Raw genomic sequence first — 15,514 nt, 5'->3', positions numbered from 1 at the left:
GAAGCTAGGAAGATATAGCTAGCACACAAAGACTATGTGATGGAAGCTAGGAAGATTATAGCTAGCACACAAAAAGAGTACGTAGTATAATTTTAAAATATATAAATGTTGCTATAAATATGTAAGCCAATGTAACATTGCATACCTCAAACTCAAAAGCACCACTAACAATATAATCAAGCTAAGGAAAAAAAAAAAAAAAAAAAAAAAAAAAAAAAAGATAGATGAAAAATATAGTTGCTATAGTGACTTTTTTTTCATTGATGGGAAACTCTTATTCCCAATATGCATGGGATAGGTTTATTCTTTCAATTTATTGGCCCCTAGGTTATGTGCATTGCTTAATACTAATTGCAGACACTATTAAATCAGATAACACTTCAGCATACACGGGTTGTGGCCCTTTCGATTTTCAGGGGCTGTGGTTCCCATAGATCCTAATGCACAACCTTATCTATTTAGTGTCTACTATTCCAATTTTCCTTTATTTTTTAGCTAAAATATTTAAATTTCCGTCCAACATGACATAAATTAAAATACCTACTATTTTCAATTTGTACCTATTAGTCAATTCAAGTTTACCAACCAACACCACAAGTTGGACGGAAGTTCTATCCAACACTCGCGCGTTGGACGGAAAGTCTGACCAATTTTCCGTCCACCCATCTTTAGCGACAAGAAGTAGAAATTTTTATTAAAATACCGACCAATTTACGATATGACGGAAATGTTGGACGGAAATGGCGAGATTCCCAGCAGTGAGAAGCTGAGCAGATTAACTAAATCCACCACATCCTAGCTCAATCCAAAAAGCTAGATACCAGTTCACAGTATTCAACTAACTGAGCCACACATTTAGATCCATATATAAATCCAAGCACATCATCCGATCCACAACAATTAAGCAAATTAAACGGTTGTTTAAGGTCAAAACTACAACGATTCTGTTCTATCTCACTAGTTTGATAGATACTCTTGAATCGGCATATATATATATATATATATATATATATATATATATATATATATATATATTTGAAATAAAATAAACCCAAACAAACATGTGAGGTAACATTATATTCAATTCAGGCTAGTCAGAAGCAGGAAGCAAACAAATCTGCCAAGTTTTATTCTGTAATTCATTAAGGTAGGAGTAAGCAGAAACACAAGCATGCATCATTATTATATTTGCATAGCACCCAAAAAAAAAAAAAAAAAAAAAAAAAAAAATTATTACCTTTCCAGTAGCCCTTCCCCTTCATTTCAATGAAGAATCAGTCCCAGTGGCTTGCATTGCAACATTCTTACACAGAAATTTCTAAGGATGTTACCATATTAAAGTTTCAATATTAGGAACACAGACACAACAGGGAATCTCTGCATGCTGGTGCTCGGAGTATCCCGCCCAAGTGTACAAACAACCATCAATTCATGTACAAACACGAAAGGAAAAAGCCAATGTGCTGTTATCAACTCTGAGCTGGCCAATACTGTTCTCGAGCCCCGGCCTAATCAAGTATTTAACTTGATTTACAAAGAATCACACTGCATATGCCTAGACTTGCCAATGTGAATTGAATGTTGGAATCCATCCATTCATAATTTCAGTTGTGTGGCTCGTCTGGGAAAGTTTAATATGGCATTAATGTAAACTTTAAATATACTCTTGCGGGAGAGAGAAGTTATGCAATTCAAGAATGAAAGTTAACATTAAACGTTATTATATATCAAGATTTATAGAAAGAGAAAGCAGTATATAGATCCTTGCATAGTCAAGTAACAAGGTACAAACTACAGAGTATATATATATTTTTTATTAAAGTAATTTTAAACTCTCACTAAGAACTCGAGCAGAACCTGATACAGACACATACGGGCCAAGGTAATCCAAATGAAAATAATGCTTTCTAAAAGTAATGTAGTTCGTCTGAGTCTCACTGCAAACTTTAACAAACCCATCTGAGTTTGAAAGAATATTAATAGTCCTCCCATCTCCACCTAAATAAAGAGACTTCCATTCTTGGGTTACAAGATCAATAGAAATTACATACAATGTGTAACGACCTTCATTTTCGTCTTCTTTACTCCTATAACCGTTGTATTCCGGACAGACGAGCAAATGATCACGACCTCCCAACTTCCAAATCCCTATTGGACTCCAACATTCTTTATCCCTAGAAAAGTTTCCTTCCGGACTCCAATTCTTACGATACTCAATACTTGTAGTGCAGTTTATGCTTGCATGCTTATGCCAATAAATATTACTATCATTTTCATTCTCACTCATTAACCAAATCTCGATGCAATCCTTTGGACCCTCCCAACTTAAACCCCCAACCGTTGGACCCTCACAACTAAGTAAAGCGATGTTGTCATTCATGATGGTAACCGAAGCAACAAAGCAACGAGTAGGGAACTCAATTATCCCAAAATTTTCATCACTAAAGTCAAACCAAACCAAACGGCCAATTTTCAGGTCACCAAACCACCGCCAGTAATACCTCCCTTTCAAATAAAAACTCTGATCAGACTGCACGGCAGCACCCGGGACCTCATCAATTTGTCTCCAACCCCACGAATCACCAATCTGACTACAGACCATTACAATTTCATAGCTATCCTGGATTTCAATAAAGTTATATTCAAAATGCCAAAGCAACACAATCTTCACAGACATGTTTTTAGAAAACCCAAATCCAAACCCTCCAAATATACCATATCTAACAGGTTTTTTTATGGCAGGTACCTTAACAGAGGGTAAATTCTTAGTTTCTCGAGTGAATGGATTCCATATCAGAAAATCAAAAATCAAGTCTGTAGCATCACTATATTGGAGAGTGAAATCACCTCTGCCAAGAATCAAACATAACATGCCATCACAACATATGATGTACGATGTTGTTGAATTTGGTATGTCTAGCTTTATACTTCCGATCTCATCAGTGGCAGATTCTTTGTAAACCAAATTATATATCTCATTAAAATCTGGCCAACAATAAGGTTCAAAATGTAGAACAGCACAATCATCATTCTTTGCTCGACTAATCTCGTAGTGTTTATGCATAAAGTCACGATCTCTTTTTATCAGAGCATAGAAAAATTTACAAACACATTTAAATCGCATCAAAAACTTTACCGGTATTCGGGATAAAATCTCTATCAGCACATCCCTGGGTAATTTGCAATTCTCCATTTGTGATAGATATTTGCAAGGCGGTTGAAGGTTAGGTTTCCGGCGCGGCGCGATTGAGGGTTAGGTTTCCGGCGCGGCGCGATTGAGGGTTAGGGTATTGTGGTTGTAATAAAGGGTTCAATGGTGGGGTGTATATATACACGAAATCCGCAGATTGGGGATTTTTTTATTTTGTATTTTATTAATAAAGAAATGAATAAATTTCAATTTTGGTCCTGAAATTATAGGAATTTTGTTAATTGCAACCCACGATTTTTAAAATTGTTAATTTAGTACTTTAATTATTCAATTTTTATCAATTTTTATCACTCTGTCTAAATTACCGACAAAAAGTGACTGGAAAATGTTAATGAGTTAAATAATGAGGGTAAAAAATGAAATCTTAGTTAAACAATAAAAAATAATATATACTCACCAGGACATAAGGTTGTGCATTAGGATCTAAGGTTGTGCATTAGGATCTGGAGGAACCCAAAAGAAATGTTATTAGGCATTACTAGCATATTATTCCCACTATCTCATTTTATCTGTTCTACGTACTATTGTCAACACAAGTCTTTCTTCTTTATTTAATTTCTTTATTATTTTTTACTTGTTTTTAAATTTGGTTTTTTGTGTTTACGTACTTTTAGTGTAGTTTCTAAATATATAAATTTTGTATATTAATACTAAATTTAATATTATGAAAACTTAATTAAAAATAATTTCAGTCAAGCCTCATTAACCGAACGAGACACATTGAATGGGACGGAGGGAGTTATTATTAGTGGGTAACGAGGAAAACTACAGTCCAAAGTGTATGCAAATTCATTCATATATATCATATGTTAGGTAGGCAAATAATTAAAAGTGACATTTCCCTCACTGGGAGAAAAACAAAAAACAAGAAAATGACAAGTACCAAATTAAAATCCTCTTGTGGGCGATGGTTAGTGGCGTTAAATTAAAGAAAAACATACATATATTGAGTGTGATACAAATAATTATCAAAATTTAATTATTTCTTGAATGTGATATACTACAAATTGTATAAGCAATTCTTTTCTTCCTTCGATTCTGTTAGCAACTTAGCATAAAAATGGAAAACATACAATCAATGAAGCAAGCAAGCACATGTTTTACAACAAACTAACAAATTATTTTGTCTTCCTTTTCAAAATCATTTTCAAGATTAGAGACACACTTTCTTCTTTGATAATTCTTAATTCATGGATTTCATGCCTATAAAACAACCTTAACATGAAGTTTATTAAATAATTTCTTTTTCAAAAAAAAATAATTTTTTTTTTTTTTTTTGGGAATGAGAGAGGGGAACCCGAATCAACAGAAAACTTAGCCGTCCTTTCTATCAATGGACATTCTAGCTTTTCCAATCTCAAGTTGACTATTAATTTCCAAAGGAGGCTCTTTAAGATCTAAATTATTATTATTATTATTAGGGAAAATTGTAAAAAATGCCCCTCTATAATATGTCAATTATCAATGTCACCCCTGAATTATGAGTGGTGTAAATGTTGCCCCTCAATTATCAAAACAGTGCATATATAGCCCCTCTACTTAAATAAACAGACTTCCATTCTTGGGCTACTAGATCAATAGAAATTACATACAATATGTAACTACCCTCATTTTTGTCTTCTTTACTCCTATAAACCGTTGTATCCCGGACAGACAAAGCTATATGCAATATTTGGGTTACTGCTCCACTTAAAACATATAATGTGATGTAGATCATAACTACAGGCCCGGCCCTGGGCAAGTGCAGGCTGGGCCCTTGCCCAGGGCCCACACTTGGAAGGGGCCCACCACCCTAGCTATCCAATTACCTTTTATATATACTGTAAATGTTTAGTATAATAATTTTATTATAAATTTTTGTTACCAAATTGAAACCCAGTTGAGTTGGTAGGGTTTGTGGTTTCTATGTGCAAGGTCAAGGGTTCCAACTTATTTGTGACTAACTTTGCATTAAGATTTCATTCGATACTCTTTAGTAGATAAATTTTGGGATAATATTGATATTATTATTATATATAGAATTAAAATTATAACTTATGATATTTTTGAAATACTCATAATTTTTTATATGGTAGTATTTGTCAGCTCAAAGAATTTAAGCCCCCACTATCAGGGTTTGAATCTACGACCATCCATAAACAATAATAACTAAGATGTCATCACATTACATGATACCTTATGAAATTTATTTATATTTTAAATTTGTATTTTATTTAATTTAATTTGTGACTTCGTGATTTTTTTTGTTTTACCTTTTTATAATTATTATAGTGAGATTTGTGATTAATATCAAATTTTGAATCAATTTTTATTCGAGTAATTTACTACTTATATTTAAAACATGTGTTATTTTGTACTCTAAAAAAAATATGTATTATTTTGTGAACTTTATAATGAGTTATTTATATTTCTAATTTGTATTTTTCAATTTTTTTTTTGTTTTTGAAAGTTACTGGCTCTATTACATTGTATTTTTCAAATTTAATTTGTAACTTTGTAATATTTTTTACCTTTCTATAATTATATATATTGAGCTGTTGGTGCGGTACTCCTCGATGCCAATGGCCGCTACATATCTGCTTTCAGCGCCCCGTTAACAGGTTGCCACTCACCGCTCATGGCCGAGACATTGGCATGCAAAGAGGTATTATCATGGCTTAAAAGGATGAATGAACTATCTATACAGATTCATACGGATTGTCAACAGCTACAGTGCTACTTATCTGGGCCACCAGCCACATCACGCTCGTATTTAGGTTATGCTACCGATAGTTGCAGAACCTATATAGCTACCTTTACTTATTGTTCAGTAATTTATATTCCTAGATTACAGAATTTATTAGCTCATACACTAGCTACTTCAGCACTTAGTTTCGCTACTGCTATGTACTGGGACAATGTTCCACCAGACTCTATTTTAACTCTTCTATAAATACAACCGCCAGGTTGACTTTCAAAAAAAATATATTGAGTTTATAATATAGATTGATTTATGATTAATATCAAAATTTGAATCTATTTCCATTCGAGTAATTTACTACTTATATTTAAAAAATGTGTTATTTTGTGAACTTTATAATGAGTTATTTATATATAATATATTTTGTGATTTAGTTATGAAAAATATTTTTAAAAATAATTTAGTTTTTTTCTTCTTTTTTTTTTATGAATTATCTAGTCAATGTCCTTTCAAAAAAAAAAAATCTAGTCAATGTAGTTTAGAAGTCCTATTGTGCGTCATGTATTCAAATTAATATAGAAAAATTTGAAATTAATTTAACTAAAAGAAAAAAAGTATTTATAAATTTGATATCAATAAAGAAGATGTGTGATTTATTATGTCTTTTTTTATTCGAACTATTTTATCCAATTAATTATGTTTCATATTTTATTATGAATATTTATCTTTTATCACGTACGTTTAGAGTATTTTGATTTATTGCTCCCAATAACTACGATTATTCTCTATAAGCTCATTTGGTTTTAAATTATTTATTCGTTTTTATAAAGTATAATTCTTTATTTATGAAAGCAATGCGGTTATTGATTATTTTGGATTTAAGAATGCATCTAGAATTGTTTTCATATGTATGTATAATTGTTAAAAACTTTTGAATTATTTGACATTAGCACTTTTTCTTTATTTAATTTAAATTTTAGTTATAAAAATATATATTAATTTAATATAGGGCCCATTTTGGTTGTTACGCTCTGGGCCTATAAAATGATAGGACCGGGCCTGCATAACTACTGGACTCATATATTAATAAATTGATTTGAGAATAAAATTAAATATTCATGTGAATATTAAAACCGTCATTCAAAAATAAAATAGACAAAATGTCCGATCCTATCATGAATTAAACATATTAATGTCTAAAATGGATTAGAAAACGTACTACCAATAAAATGTTTGCAAAAGGGATAAATAAATGGATAACTGTCCAACAAACAATCACAATCACAATCACAATCACAGGGTGATCAGTCACGATGTACTGCAATAGATCATCATCATTATCATTCAATGCCGAGTTTGCCTTGCCTTCCGGGCATCCGTTTTGGTGATTGAGGACATTATCTTCAAAATACACCTGTTTACTTGCATTAATTCCCTGTTTTCAAAAACTGAAATTCACTCACGCAATTGTAGCATTTGGTGTTGTTGACTCATATCTAATTGTGTATGGTATCATTTCCACCTCCACTCCTTCCACCATCATCCAAAAACATGTCTTGCATTCCGTAATCCATATCACTATATCAACTTAATCCACCACATCCTAGCTAGCTCAATCCAAAAAGGAGTTGTTGATTGTATTATTCTCCTATAAGAGCCTGATGGTTTCTCATTGTCACTCTTAAAAGCTACAGGGCATAATAATTAGGCTTTAATAATATTAAATCAACTGCACTACTTGCATATAGAATTGGTTTCTCGATCAATGACATATATAGTGAAACTGAATATTTTGTGTGTCAAAATGCAGTATTACATAAATCCCAATGGTCACCAATTCAAAGAAGCTAAGGTACATGCAATTACCTCTATATATGTTTGATTCTGTAATTCATTAAGCTAGGCCTAAGAGTAAGCAAGCAGAAACACAAGCATATATGCATCATTATTATATTTGCATAGCACCCAATTCAAAAAAATTTATTACCTTTCCAGTAAGCCAATTGCCAGCCAACTCCTACCTTAATTGGATGAAGAATCTATCAGTCGTCCCAGTGGCTTGCATTGCAACATTCTAAAAGTATCCCTCCGACCACTTACACAGAAATTTCTAAAGATGTTACCATATGCTCAAGGCGACAATATTAAAGTTTGAATATTAGGAACACAGACACAACAGGGAATCCCTGGCCTGCAGGTATCAATTTGCAAGCTAAGGGACCTCAGAATTCATTTTTCAAAGACGAAAAATTATGATGTGCAAATTCTTCATTAGAAATTATGCCGCCAACCACCATTGGAGTAGGCGAAGACCTCCGGCCGATCCCGCCAACCGTCGACGGCCAGGCCAGGCCTCCTCCACAGAAAACGCGATCGAAACAGCCAGATCACGATGTGCCTCCGTTACGTTGCTCACTCCATCACCGACATTGGATATTTGGTTTACCGATAAATACAACACTCACTCGTGCTTATGTAAATTTATTTATTTATGTAATCTCGGATGAATATACATTATGATACAAATCTAACTGTAGATAAGAAGAAAGAGCTCAGGGTCAAAACAATTCTGATTCTCATTAACACCATCTGAATACACCATTAACCATTACATTACATCAACATAAAAAGGCCTTAAATTGTCAATCCATGATCCTAGAAAATAGAATATATGGTCACAAAGTTAACATTTTACAACAATATACTCATTTTAAAAAAAAAAATAAATCAAAAATATAAATTAAATCAAAAGTTCAAATATACATAATGGTCACGTATAAAATAAAATTTAAATACGCCGGAAAAACGACATGCATGCTGATGCACCTCCGACTGAACAGAACACGCTGGAGATTCCACAACGACCCCAGAGCAGCCAAAAGCATGGGAGAAAATCCCTCCGGCACAAAACTCTTTTCTTCTTCAATTCTTCTTCCTCCTAGTTATCAGTTCCGGGAGCGTTCTGCATGCTGGTGCTCGGAGTATCCCGCCCAAGTGTTTAAGAATATATATATATTCTCCCATGTTAATAAGTTTGTTTACATAATAATTACGTATAGATCCACAATTAGTCATCATTTGATCGTAACAAAAGTGCATGTATACATCAAACTTTATACTTATCACATTTATTAATCTTAAACTATTGCAAATTTGATAATAAGACACAAATTCAAGCCAAATAAACCATTTTATTGAATTGCATAAATATTATTAAAGATAAAAGCCTCATACCCCTTACACAGCAAAATATATCATGTTTTGAGGGGGGCATCGGCCATACAAATAACCCGCACAATTAATCAATCCCGTGGCGTATGCATTAAAGCAAACCCGTACCTCTGTGAGGTAGAAGATATTAGAGATTTTTTTGCACTGAAATTTCACGGCAACATTTAAGGCCGAATTAATTGCATTTGCATAGAACAATATTGGGCCATAGAATCCGGGTATAATATTTCCTATTTGTAATGCAAGAAGGATACTATTCATATTATTGAATAATTGGAGTGTTCTGGTAAAGTATTCCTCTTGATGGAAAAGACTATAAGAACACTTCCCATGCCCATTCCACTGGTGTCGCCAAAAGCCTTGGTCAGAACTTCTATAGCTATAGTTTGGCCAATTCACCAAAAGCCGGTTAAGTAGGGCAAGGTGATGAGTTGTATTAAACTGGATGCATTATGGTCAAAAAAAAAAAAGTGAATTAGATGTAAAATATTAAACTCTTAATTAAACAATATAAAACCAACATATATATATATATATATACTCACCTCGAAATAAGCTTCTGCAGTAGGATCTGGGCCAAGTACAGCCCCGGAAAGTAGGAAGGGCCAAAGCCCGTGGATTCTAAAGTGGATGCAATCAGCGCCAAGCCCAGCACATAAGGCAGGGGGCCAATAGAGGGATAGCATAAACCCATCCCATGGGTGTTGGGAATGAGTATTGGATACCAGTGCAAACAAAATCACTAAAACAACAATCTCTTTCATCATTTTTTTTCAATTCTTACTGGAGCTTTGATTACGTTGTTATGCAATGAATGGTTTGCATGCTGACATGCATATTTATAAGCAATTCGATCAGTTAAACGTTGCTTTCCAAACACTCTTCGATCAATGACAATGCTAATAGGTGGCTCATGTTTTTCTTGCTCATGATTCTAGTAGGAAGCCCATAATTTGTGTGCCCCTGCACACCCCGTACTTCCTATTTAGAGCATTCCAATTTGTCATAATAAATCTATGCACAGTGTTTTTTTGCATTGCAAACCTACCCCCGGGATAAGCAAGTAAAACATGCGTTGCAAACCTACCTTCGATTCAATTTAGAGTGGATGCAAGTACTGACAAGGGGAATAGTGTTTTTATTGGTACACAATCAACAGTGTTTCCAGAGAGCAGCGATGCTGACATTGATGTTTCAGTTGTAAATACAACAGACAATATTATTTATTGACAACTAAAGGTACATATATCCTTCCGATCATGTATTCAATTATTGATTCAAAAATCAAAATAGCTAGGATTAAAGATTCGAGCATTAAATTGTTTGATTTTTGAAAATGGAAGACAGCAAACTACCAATGGATACCTGATTGACATTTTGGCAAGGTTAATGGTAAAGTCTCTCATGCGATTTAAATGTGTTTGCAATTTTTTTTATAATTTAATAAAAAAAAACAACCATCAATTCATGTACAAACACAAAAGGAAAAAGCCAATGTGCTGTTATCAACTCTGAGCTGGCCAATACTGTTCTCGAGCCCCGGCCTAATCAAGTATTTAACTTGATTTACAAAGAATCACACTGCATATGCCTAGACTTGCCAATGTGAATTGAATGTTGGAATCCATCCATTCATAATTTGAGTTGTGTGGCTCGTCTGGGAAAGTTTAATATGGCATTAATGTAAACTTTAAATATACTCTTGCGGGAGAGAGAAGTTATGCAATTCAAGAATGAAAGTTAACATTAAACGTTATTATATATCAAGATTTGTAGAAAGAGAAAGCAGTATATAAATCCTTGCATAGTCAAGTAACAAGGTACAAACTACGGAGTATATATATATTTTTTATTAAAGTAATTTTAAACTCTCACTAAGAACTCGAGCATAACCTGATACAGACTCATACGGGCCAAGGTAATCCACATGAAAATAATGCTTTCTAAAAGTAATGTAGTTCGTCTGAGTCTCACTGCAAACTTTAACAAACCCATCTGAGTTTGAAAGAATATTAATAGTCCTCCCATCTCCACCTAAATAAAGAGACTTCCATTCTTGGGTTACAAGATCAATAGAAATTACATACAATGTGTAACGACCTTCATATTCGTCTTCTATACTCCTATAACCGTTGTATTCCGGACAGACGAGCAAATGATCACGACCTCCCAACTTCCAAATCCCTATTGGACTCCAACATTCTACATCCCTAGAAAAGTTTCCTTCCGGACTCCAATTCTTACGATACTCAATACTTGTAGTGCAGTTTATGCTTGCATGCTTATGCCAATAAATATTACTATCATTTTCATTCTCACTCATTAACCAAATCTCGATGCAATCCTTTGGACCCTCCCAACTTAAACCCCCAACCGTTGGACCCTCACAACTAAGTAAAGCGATGTTGTCATTCATGATGGTAACCGAAGCAACAAAGCAACGAGTAGGGAACTCAATTATCCCAAAATTTTCATCACTAAAGTCAAACCAAACCAAACGGCCAATTTTCAGGTCACCAAACCACCGCCAGTAATACCTCCCTTTCAAATAAAAACTCTGATCAGACTGCACGGCAGCACCCGGGACCTCATCAATTTGTCTCCAACCCCACGAATCACCAATCTGACTACAGACCATTACAATTTCATAGCTATCGTGGATTTCCCTATACTTATATTCAAAATGCCAAAGCATCACAATCTTCACAGACATGTTTTTAGAAAACCCAAATCCAAACCCTCCAAATATACCATATCTAACAGGTTTTTTTATGGCAGGTACCTTAACAGAGGGTAAATTCTTAGTTTCTCGAGTAAATGGATTCCATATCAGAAAATCAAAAATCAAGTCTGTACCATCACTATCTTGGAGATTGAAATCACCTCTGCCAAGAATCAAACATAACATGCCATCACAACATATGACATATGATGTTGTTGAATTTGAAATGTCTAGCTTTATACTTCCGATCTCATCAGACGCAGATTCTTTGTAAACCAAATTATATATCTCATTAAAATCTGGCCAACAATAAGGTTCAAAATGTAGAACAGCACAATCATCATTCTTTGCTCGACTAATCTCGTAGTGTTTATGCATAAAGTCACGATCTCTTTTTATCAGAGCATAGAAAAATTTACAAACACATTTAAATCGCATCAAAAACTTTACCGGTATTCGGGATAAAATCTCTATCAGCACATCCCTGGGTAATTTGCAATTCTCCATTTGTGATAGATATTTGCAAGGCGGTTGAGGGTTAGGTTTCCGGCGCGGCGCGATTGAGGGTTAGGGTATTGTGGTTGCAACAAAGAGTTCAATGGTGGGGTGTATATATACACGAAATCCGCAAATTTGGGATTTTTTTTATTTTTTTTATTTTATTAATAAAGAAATGAATAAATTTCAATTTTGGTCCTAAGATTATAGGAATTTTGATAATTGCAACCCATAATTTTTAAAATTGTTAATTTAGTACTTTAATTATTCAATTTTTATCAATTTTGATCACTATGTCTAAATTACCGACAAAAAGTGACTGGAAAATGTTAATGAGTTAAATAATGAGGGTAAAAAATGAAATTTTAGTTAAACAATAAAAAATAATATATACTCACCGTGACATAAGGTTGTGCATTAGGATCTGGATGAACCCAAAAGAAATGTTATTAGGCATTACTAGCATATTATTCCCACTGTCTCATTTTATTTGTCCTTGTGCCCAATTCTTTGTAAACTAAACCAAATACTCTCTGTTGTAGTATTGGTAAGCCAAATTATAATATTAAAATAGACTCCATTTAGTTTAGTTTACAAAGAATTGGGCACACGCACGCATGTCGCACGCACGTCACACGCCACGAATGAATTTAAGAATTTTTTGAAGAAAGTTAAGAATTTTTTCATATTTTAAAATTTTAAAGTAAAGGAGGAGGAATTCTATAATAAAAAAAAATAAATGAATTTAGAATGTGTAAATAGGAAATGGAGATATATATAAAAATAACGTATCCCAATTTCAATATAATGTCACCTTCTATTTCACACTCCATGTTACACACTTGAAAATAAATCTAAACATTTTGGGGGAGTGTCTAACCACTAGCACTACTTGACATAAAATGAAAATGATTTAAAACAAGTGGCACTTTTTCCCCCTGAATTATATACTTATAGCATTTTTCCTCCTTGAATTATTTAAGTGGCTCTTTTTCCCCCTAAAATGTTAAATGGACATATTTACCCTTAAAATAAATATTTCATTTATTTTTCTTCTCCAACAAATTATTACTATAATTTGGTTCAAACCAAACATACACTATAACAAACAAATCAAAATATTCCAATTACAATTTAGAATCAAAACGCGATATTTAGCGTTTATTAAAATCGCAAATCGGAATGGCCGGTTCATGTTCCGAACTGAAAAAATAAAATACATTTATTGTTGAATTTAGACTATTTTAAAATAAAAAATAAAATAAAATTTTAAAATAAAGACGGTTCAAAATCGCGAACCGGATCCGGAACTGCCGGTTCACGGTTCATGATCCAATTTTTTTGGTTCATAAATTTAATAAATTGAAATCTAAATATTGGATTCTAGATCTGAATCATAACCAAAATTTTTTAATTCGATTGCTATAGTGTCCGGTTCAGTTCGAACCGAACCGTGATCATTGCTACATATACACAATAATTTGTTGGAGAAGTAAAATAAATAAAATGTTTACTTTAAGGGTAGAAATGTCAATTTAATATATCAGGGGTAAAAATTACCACTTTTAAAATAATTGAGTGGGTTAATATACTTACATAAATAATTGAGGGGGAAAAATTGCTATAAGTATATAACTTAGGGGGAAAAAGTGTCATTTTCCCTTAAAACAATAAAGTAGGTCCACACACATTTTAGGAATGCTCTATAAAATTTAATTGTCAACCACTAACACGTGAGATAATTTGAAAATAAAGTAAAATCAATTCCAATGACATTTTCCATTTGAACTGAAAAATGAAAGAAATACTCTTACAGTAAATTCTGAATCGATCATAATGCACCACTTCAGAGAGAATTGGTTTGACATTGTTTTCATAAGATAACCATTTATTGGCTTTCTCCTATTTGAAGATATCATGCTTATTTAATGAAAGCTTGGTTCGTTGGCTTTCCCCTATTTGACACATGTAAAATGATGAAACAATAAATGGTTATCTTATGAAAACAACGTCAAACCAATTCTATTCCAATAGCAACTAAAAGTGACATATATAGCAAACGTATCAAAGCAACTCTTCTTGATCTCCCCCGGTCCTTTAGTGAGCTGAGGTAGTAAAAATAACGTTCAACCAACAAATTAAATTCATATCGAATTTAATTTAAATTCATATAAATTTTGAAATATAAATTTTGCTATAAATATGTAAGCCAATGTAACATTGCATACTCAGCTCAAGAGCACCACTAACAATATAATCAAGCTAAGGAAAAAAAATGATGAAAATAGTTGCATTATTGACTTTTTTTTCATTAATGTGAAATTCTTATTCCCAATATCCATGGGATGAGTTTATTTTTTCAATTTATTGGCCCCCTAGGTTATGTGCAGTGCTTAATACTAATTGCAGACACTATCAAATCACACAACACTATCAATGCTGAAGTGTTGTCTGATTTAATTTGATAGTGTCTGCAATTAGTATTAAGCACTGCACATAACCTAGGACCCAATAAATTGAAAGAATAAACTCATTACATGCATATTGTGAATAAGAATTTTCTATCAATGAAAAAAAAAAAGTCATTAACGTAACTATATTTTTCATCATTTTTTTCCTTAACTTGATTATATTGTTAGTGGTGCTTTTGAGCTAAGATATGCAATGTTACCTTGACTTACATATTTATAGCAAAATTTATATTTGGTTTTAAAACTATACATACTCTTTTTGTGTGCTAGCTATATCTTCCTAGCTTCCATCATATATATATATAGAGAGAGAAAGGTTCAAGTGCGGCAGTGCACTTAGGTGCGACGGTGCGGCTAATTGTAAACCATTAGATTAGATAATCCAACGAATCACATTCATCAAGGCTTTTCTGATATTTTCGCGCACGTTCTCATACTACGCGAACTGCAAGGTTAAAGTCGTCATTGGGCACCAGAATAGATCAAATCATAGTGTTGTGTGTTTTATGTTCGTTATGGGTGCATTATTAACCTTACTGTGGTGTATTTGAGGATTCGTGTTGGTGCCAAATTCAGGTGCGCCCGCGCCTTCTCATGCGGTCAGTGCGGAAACACTAATAGTTATACAAATATACACCATCCATGTTAGAAAATGTACACCAAAAAAACATGCACAAATTAGATGCGCATCACCAGGTATG

At 33.1% G+C, this 15,514-nt stretch overlaps 3 protein-coding genes across 3 annotated transcripts in view; 1 reads left to right on the top strand and 2 right to left on the bottom strand.

The window, feature by feature from the left end:
- The window catches only part of LOC109181630 (rRNA biogenesis protein RRP5), a 40,055-nt gene extending 29,539 nt beyond the window's left edge, over positions 1 to 10,516 (top strand). The window contains exon 35 of the mRNA XM_019331488.1: positions 10,267 to 10,516. Within this exon, the coding sequence (XP_019187033.1) occupies positions 10,267 to 10,352 (86 nt within the window). The 3' untranslated portion in view covers positions 10,353 to 10,516. The remainder of the gene's footprint in view (positions 1 to 10,266) is intronic.
- On the bottom strand, positions 1,738 to 3,405 carry LOC109181633. Its single transcript, XM_019331495.1, has 2 exons — positions 3,137 to 3,405; positions 1,738 to 2,985 (listed from the first exon to the last, which is right to left on the bottom strand). Exon 2 carries the CDS (start codon positions 2,870 to 2,872, stop codon positions 1,817 to 1,819), a length of 1,056 nt encoding a protein of 351 aa, XP_019187040.1. The 5' UTR covers positions 2,873 to 2,985; positions 3,137 to 3,405; the 3' UTR covers positions 1,738 to 1,816.
- A 340-nt stretch (positions 10,517 to 10,856) lies between the features above and the next one.
- LOC109181632 lies at positions 10,857 to 12,444 on the bottom strand. The gene is made up of 2 exons (XM_019331494.1): positions 12,295 to 12,444; positions 10,857 to 12,143 (listed from the first exon to the last, which is right to left on the bottom strand). The coding sequence occupies exon 2, from the start codon at positions 12,028 to 12,030 to the stop codon at positions 10,975 to 10,977; it is 1,056 nt and encodes a 351-aa protein (XP_019187039.1). The 5' UTR covers positions 12,031 to 12,143; positions 12,295 to 12,444; the 3' UTR covers positions 10,857 to 10,974.
- Positions 12,445 to 15,514: the final 3,070 nt, after the last annotated feature.

Source organism: Ipomoea nil, unplaced genomic scaffold (assembly GCF_001879475.1).
Source record: "Ipomoea nil cultivar Tokyo-kokei standard unplaced genomic scaffold, Asagao_1.1 scaffold1043, whole genome shotgun sequence".
Lineage (NCBI taxonomy): Eukaryota > Viridiplantae > Streptophyta > Magnoliopsida > Solanales > Convolvulaceae > Ipomoea > Ipomoea nil.
Note: the sequence above shows the minus strand (reverse complement) of the source record. Positions and strands in the feature narration are given on the sequence as shown.